The sequence below is a fragment of the Propithecus coquereli genome, unplaced genomic scaffold (assembly GCF_000956105.1).
Source record: "Propithecus coquereli isolate 6110/MARCELLA unplaced genomic scaffold, Pcoq_1.0 Scaffold41, whole genome shotgun sequence".
Classification (NCBI taxonomy): domain Eukaryota; kingdom Metazoa; phylum Chordata; class Mammalia; order Primates; family Indriidae; genus Propithecus; species Propithecus coquereli.
Window position 1 is genome coordinate 8,302,203 of NW_012149841.1, and position 7,442 is coordinate 8,309,644.

The 7,442-nt window shown below is 37.4% G+C and overlaps 1 protein-coding gene across 1 annotated transcript in view; it reads left to right on the forward strand.

Moving 5' to 3' along the window:
- NBAS (neuroblastoma amplified sequence) overlaps positions 1–7,442 on the forward strand; it is a 487,556-nt gene that overhangs the window by 351,334 nt on the left and 128,780 nt on the right. Inside the window, exons 39-40 of the mRNA XM_012653069.1 lie at positions 1,746–1,996; positions 3,059–3,393. Coding sequence (XP_012508523.1) covers positions 1,746–1,996; positions 3,059–3,393 — 586 coding nt within the window. The remainder of the gene's footprint in view (positions 1–1,745; positions 1,997–3,058; positions 3,394–7,442) is intronic.

Below are 7,442 nucleotides of genomic sequence, written 5' to 3' on the forward strand. Positions count from 1 at the left end.
CTTAATTGGACTATAATTGTGTGCCCTTTGTCAGCCAATACCGTTGTTTTGCATCATTATTTAAGTGTTTATAACTCGACTAGATTTTCACACCTAAATGAGAGCTCTATGCTGTGGATCTGGGTATCCTCCCCTGTGCTGAGCACAGTGCCTTGCACATAGAAGACACCTCATGGTTTGCTCACCCCCCCAATCTGCTTAGTGTTCGGAAGATACGTATTGAATATTTCCTTTGTATCACACACTGGTCCTTGCTGTCAAAAAACTAAAGATAAAGAAGATGTAATAATGATCTATGCCTTCAAACAGCACGCAGTCTAGTGAGGGAAACAGTCAAGGTAATAAATAGTAAAAATACATTATGAGTACCATACTAGAAGGATATTCCGCATGTGCCAATAGCACAAAGGAGGCAGCCAGGGAAACTTTTATAGACTGGAGACATATTTATAGATAGAGATATTTTTGTAAATTTTTGAACTATGTCTTAATGGAAAAATAAGATTTCTCTTGAAGCAAAAGTAAAAAGACCAATTTTTAAAATTACTTGATATTTTGACTTTATAGATTGCCCCTGTTATCCCACGTATCATCACACTCTCATAAAAGTTTTAAAATACAATTGATATCAACTTTATCTACATAAACCAAAAACATATGTCTGTTGGCACTTTCTAGAAGTGGTAATTTTAATAAACAGGATATCATGTTTCAGAGGAGTTGTTTTAAAACTACTTGAAAGCTAACTTTGATGCTGCTGGAGGTCTCACTCACTGCCTCCAGATGCTTCCATTGCTGCCTCTGAGAACTCTAGAAACTGGGCATTTCTATTAGTGTGGAGGGCTGCCTCAAGGACTCTCAAAATTAGAGAATAGGAAACTCATCCTGTACAGAAGAATGAGACTACACCAGACCAGGGGCACTTGCCAGGGAGAAGTACCAGACCAAAAGTAACTCCTTCCTTCCCCCTTCAAAAAAACACAAACCGATCAACCAAACAAAAATGTGTTAATTTTTTCCCCAACATTAACGTTAAATGACTATTGTATTATATTACAAAGGTATCTAAGATAGGATGAAAATGAAAATATTAAGATACGTGTTTTATTCAAGTTGCATTGCTACAGATAATTCAAGTGAAAGTACAATTATCTCTTCTTTCCTATTTTAATTTTATTTCAACACAGTATAAAATTTGATTTATGGAATATCAATTCAAGACTCTTGGATATAAAACTTACGCAAAAGTTTGAATTTTTTCTTTTCACCGTTTCCTGGATTCCTGAAATAATACGGCTATTTACATTTCTGTAAAGAAGCAGAGATTTTAAATTTTTCTTGTGCTGTGAATGAATGATTCATAGTGGAAGTCGATAGAGCTGGGTTTATTTCCTAGCTAGGAATCATCGAACAATTCTCCCAGCTGCAGGAATGTGAAGTAATACCTACCTCATGGGATGTGGTCCTACGTGAGGTAACATAAAAATTGTGTAGTGCAACCATAGGCATCTAACATATGTTTGTTTCCCTTTATGCAAGCGGACTGGGTCCTGGTGGTTTACTGCCTTTGATTAGGTAGGAAGAGGGACCTATAAGTAGTAGCATGTCTTCCTGAGTTTAAAAAAAAAAATCATTTTGTTTAATAAAGGAACCAAATCTTTTTTTTTTTTTCCATTTCTTCACAAGAGACAAATGGTAAGAATGGAACCATATCTTAACATGGTTTCTTTGGCTCTTAATTTCAGTTTGTCCACAGGAGAAATTGAAAATCGAGCCCAAGCCCTTCATCTCTTTGAGACTTTGAAGACTGATCCTGAAGCCTTTCACAAGCACATGGTCAAGTACATTTACCCGACTATTGGTGGCTTTGATCACGAAAGGCTGCTGTATTATTTCACTCTTCTGGAAAACTGTGGCTGTGCAGATTTTGGGAAATACTCTATTAAACCAGAAACCCACATTCGGCTGCTGAAGAAATTTAAGGTAGTTGCATCAGGTAGGATGAGTCTTTCTTTGCTTCAATTCACTCTTTTAAATTAAATCTAAGGATTCATTTTCTATATACGATCCTGTCCATGCATTATGATTGGCAGAGCTCTGAAACCACAGAATTTGGAAGCTAATCAAGCTAATCAACCTTAGTTATTATCTTTCCAAGTCCTTCACTTTGATTTGAGGAAATCAAATACCAAAAAAAAGGAAGAAACCTATTGAAAGTCATATAGTGACTTATGGTAGACTTGGTACTAAAATCCAGAGTTTTAGACTACTGCTCCAGGGACTTTTTTCCCTACTCCTATTGGTTATATTTCATATTCAGTATATATAAATGATAAGGCTGAGACACTTTACAATAGGCAATTCGGCAGAATTTCTCTTCATTAGAGCCTATATGTTTAAAATATGCATGGAACACTTAAAATAAGAGCTTTTGAATCTTTGATAAATCATGGAAATCTTTAGAATGGTGTCTTTATGCTCATAACTAAGAAATTAAATACCTTAATATATTTTAAATCTGTATGATGCTTTATAATTTACAAGGCACATTCAAATCTATATTTATTTGAAATTTATAACAATTGTGAGAAGTTACTTCAATTTATCAGTTGTTTACCGAGTAATCAAATTTGGCACTGGCCCAGACACAGAGGATAAGGAAGAAGATTCAATTCTTGCCTTCAAGTAACTCCTGAAATGCCAGATAAATAACAAATGAGTATAATGTAGTTTGGTGAATGCACAAAAGGAAAAAACATAGGTGCCGTGGGGAATTGACGGGACATGGATACATTTCCATCCCCAGTATACAAATGAGGAAACTGAGGCACACAAGTTGAGTCACTTGTCTAGGATCACGCTGCTGATTATGTTTAAGGCTGGGTCTAGAACTCAAATCTATGGATCTATTTAACTGAAAATCTAGACCTACTATGGCTAAATTGATGGATCTTTTTGTTCAGCCATACAGAAGGCAGTGTGCGTGTTAGAAAGCTCCTGTAAGTTTATACTGGTATGAACTGCTTACCTACTTTCTTTTTTCTTCTCTTTCTGGTAGGTCTTAATTACAAAAAGCTGACAGATGAAAACATGAGCCCTCTTGAAGCACTGGAGCCAGTCCTTTCAAGTCAAAATATCTTATCTATTTCCAAACTTGTTCCCAAAATCCCTGAAAAGGATGGACAGATGCTGTCCCCAAGCTCTCTGTACACCGTCTGGTTACAGAAGTTGTTCTGGACTGGAGACCCTCACCTCATTAAACAAGTCCCAGAGTCCTCATCGGAGTGGCTTCAGGCCTATGATGTCTGCATGAAGTACTTTGATCGCCTCCACCTGGGTGACCTCATCACTGTGGTAGATGCAATTACATTTTCTCCAAAAGCTGTGAACAAGGTAACCAAAAAAATAGTTTAAAGTGGATTGAGTGCTTTAGAAGTAATGAAAATTGCTTGTACATTTTGCAGATTTTGTTTTTATTTCCTTTCTTGAAATGGAAAATAATTACATGTTGGCTTTTTTTTTTTTTTTTTGCTAAGTATGAAGTGTTTTAATTGGGAAATCATTTTCCTCTATTATAGATGTACAACTATTCTAAATTAAAATAATGTAGATATACATTTACATGCACATTTTGTGCATGTTATAGTTCTCATTATATGTCATTTTATAGTAAATGCGCTTTCCTCTTCTTTCCAATTGCCAAATGTAAAGAAGCTCCAGTGCCCAGCCGAGATTACCTGCATTCAGAACCCAGACTAACAAATGACCTGTGGCTAAATTGAATCCTTAAAAAATTTCACATGAATATCACGCAGTGTATAAGTCAGTGATGGAATTATGCCTGGGTATACATGTCAACATTTTCTACCGTTTCCTCCATGTCCCAGTCCGAGCTCTCTGACTGCATCCTAATGCCTGGTCTCCATCCTTCGGTGATGTGTGGTCTCACTCAGAATAGATAATGTGGGTTCGCCTCCCCTTCCTTGCCTCTCACCCAGATATTACTGCTGAACAGAGTAAATTTCTCACTGCTTGGACTTTGGGCATTATCTCTTCTAGAAAACTTCCCAGCTTCTGGTCTCAGCTGCTGAACACTATTGCCTTTGGAGAACCCTTTTTTATCTTCTCTTGCCCATCTTTGCTGTTGCCTTCTCTTTCCCCCAAGTCAGTAAATCTGCCCAGTACTCTGTCCCAAATATCTTTGTTATAGTTAATATTATCCTGGAAATACAATGTAAAGGCTAAGAATTGCAATCATTCATTTGGAGGTTGGCGCAGGCAGAGATTCAAACATCTGTGAAGAATGCTAGTTTTAGCCAAATCACTAGATCAGTAGCTGTGGATAACCAAGGCCTTCTTTATTTTCTTATTATTGCAGCCCAAGTAATTTATTTAATAACTTGGTTTTAAATTTTACAACTACTTCTATAAAAAAGGAGATAATCATCTTTGTTGCTTTTGAGGGGGAAAATAAGGATAATTTTAAAGGAAAATAGCATAATACATTTGAAAAGAGAATGTTTGGAGAAATATAAACCTGGCTTTGAACTCTGAACCTACCGCTTATCAGCTGTGTGGTTTAGCCTTAGGAATCTCTGATAGGCTTCTGCCTCTTTGAGGCAGAGGCCGTGGCTGAGTCATCTGTGAGGTAGATAATATTATTACCCCATTTTACAGACCGGGAAACTGAGATGCAGCAAAGTTAAGTTGGTAATAGAGAAGCCACAGTTTGCACTCAAGGAGACTTATTCTGTGGTATTTTCTTTTAACCACTGAACTCTACTACCTCTAGGAAGTCATAGAACAAGCAGCTAGAGCCCAGGGAGCTGGAGCCATTCTAGAAATTGCGGGAAGAGCTGTGAGAGCAGAGAGCCCCAAGCGTTTTCAGTCCAAGAGGAACAGCCTATCCTGGGATGTGTCCAGAGCAGGGCCAAGTCTAAATGAGAAAGGCCCGGCAGAAACCCAGTGATGTCCAGAAAGGGACTGACCCCAGTGGGGAGTTGAAATCCGGGAGAATGGCTGGATCCAGGACAGTGAACCAGCCGAAGGGGCCAGACAAGCAAACAGATCAGCCAGGAAGGAAGTGGAGCCCTCCTGCTAAGGCAGTCTCCCACTCCCACCCTCAGGCCGAAGGTGGCTTTAAATATTTTATGTGGGGGCAGGAAGGCTGCCAAGGTCAGCCAAGGCTGTGTGCTAATTGTGAGTCTGCGTATGGAGGTGGACAGACACTTTAGACTTTCCAGCAGCAATTATTTATTCATGATTAAACTTAAGAGTAGGAGATAGAGTTCACTTGGAGTTTTAGCTGTTATTCATGATGTTTTAAGAGAAATGATTTTAAGTCATAGCACATTCTCATTACTTTAGTTCCTTAATCTTACATGTTCGAGATGTCCACCAGTCATCTGAAAATGTGTGGCACAGCTGTTTGTCCACCTATGTGTGTATTTGTCCAATTAAGAGATGCACAACTGTTCCAGTAAAGATTCCCTTATTGCATTGCTCTCTCTTAGCTCAGATGGTATAATCCAAGCATAGATATTTCTTTACTGTAAACTGTTCTCAGGAGGTTGTTTTCTACTGAGTCAGGTAGGTTATAGGGAGGTGAGACAGATACATTTAAAATTAACTTTACATCTTTTGTTTAGCCACAATATTTTTCCTCATTTTATTAATCAGCAAGCTTTTAATTTTATGTTTAGAGAAGAAAAGTATAAAGGTTAGATAAATGGCATGTTTGAACCACACAATGGTATACTATATAAATATATATATGTATAGAGAGAGAGAGAGAGAGAGAGAGAAATAGTATAAAAATCAAAATGAAACACAACCTGCACATGTCAGAGGACACATTTAGAAGAGGAAATGCAGCTGGATTTGCCCAAATTTGCAAAACACCAGATGTTCCCACAGCTTGTACATGATGTTTAAAATGTAAAATAAGTGTGTACTATTCATACACAGTATGCAGTTTTCAAATGTGTACCCACATTTAATTCAGAACCAAATTTTTGTAAAGAATTGGTAAGCTGATTTTAGAGTACATAAGAACAATAAACAATTGTTCAGATATTAGACTTCAGAGAAGAATATTCCCAAAACATGAATTTAATGCCCGATCCACTGGTAAAATATACCATAGAAGGCCCTTTGTCTTCATGATAACAGCCATTCACTTGCCATTTGCATTAGCAGAATTCTTAGAAATTCTGAGGAAAATATCCACAAAATGGTATTATGTTATGTAGGCAGAGAGTAAATCTGTGACATTTGAGGTGATTAATATGCAGAAGGGAAAAGGATGCAAATGCTTAAAGTGCATTTTTACCAAATCTAAATTGTTTTGTTTTGGTTGAGTCAGATTAGAATTGCTCTCCTATTGCTTGTCAATTCAGCAAATAGAAACATTTTCACAGAAGGGACAGAGGACAAGTTAGTGGATTAGAAATTCAGGAAAATGGTAGAAGAAGCTGAAAGGCACTATTTGCTTGGTTCAGGCATGATGTGGTTAGATAAGGGGAGCATAGATGTAATATCAGCCTTTGTATTTTCTACTTTCCATTGGTTTCAGTAGCTGGTACAGCTACAACCATAGATAAATATATGGAAAATACTCTTCTCATTTAAGAAATGCCACCAAGAAGTTTACTGGGATCCTTCTTTTAAAACCCCTAGGTCTAGCCTGGTGTAGCGGTGCATGCCTGTAGTCTCAGCTACTCGGGAGGCTGAGGCAGGAGGATCGCTTGAGCCCATGAATTTGAGGTTGCTGTGAGCTCTGATGAAGCCACTACACTCTAGCCCATGCAATAGAGTGATACTCTGTCTCAAAAAAAAAAAAACCAAAACAAAACAAAACAAAAAAACAAAGAAAAACCTCTAAACTAAAAAACAAGTAATCACAGAATTTAAAAAGGCTTTCGAGTACCTTGCTAGGTGTTTCTCAACCAGGAATTGGATAGGCATTTACCACTCTCCTCACCACCCCATTCCACACGTGCTCACTGTTCTAGCTCCCACTGTTTGTGTTTCGTTGCCATCATAAACCACTGTTTCTGATGGGAGTGTGTTGTCTCCTTTAGGTTGGAGCAGAAAAATTGTTGAGAACCTTTAATCTAGTCTATTCTCTGACCTTCAGACATCATTTCTATTGATAATTAAGTCACTGTCCCTGCTTGCTTGCTTGATTTATTTAATAAAAGGCATCTTTCTTTTGCCTCTTTATAATCGCCGTTGTTTGGCTCTGCCTTCTGGAGCTATGGAAACAGCATAAAAGCATTTTTGTTTTATATTATTTACTGTTCAACTTCTTGACATAAGCTACTGTTTACTCCCCTTTCTTGTTATCCAGACTGTTTGGTATAAAAATCTAGAAGAATAAATTTATCTTAAAAAGCATTACTTAACCTAAAAATAAAATTTATTTCATAAGTTTAAGGCTT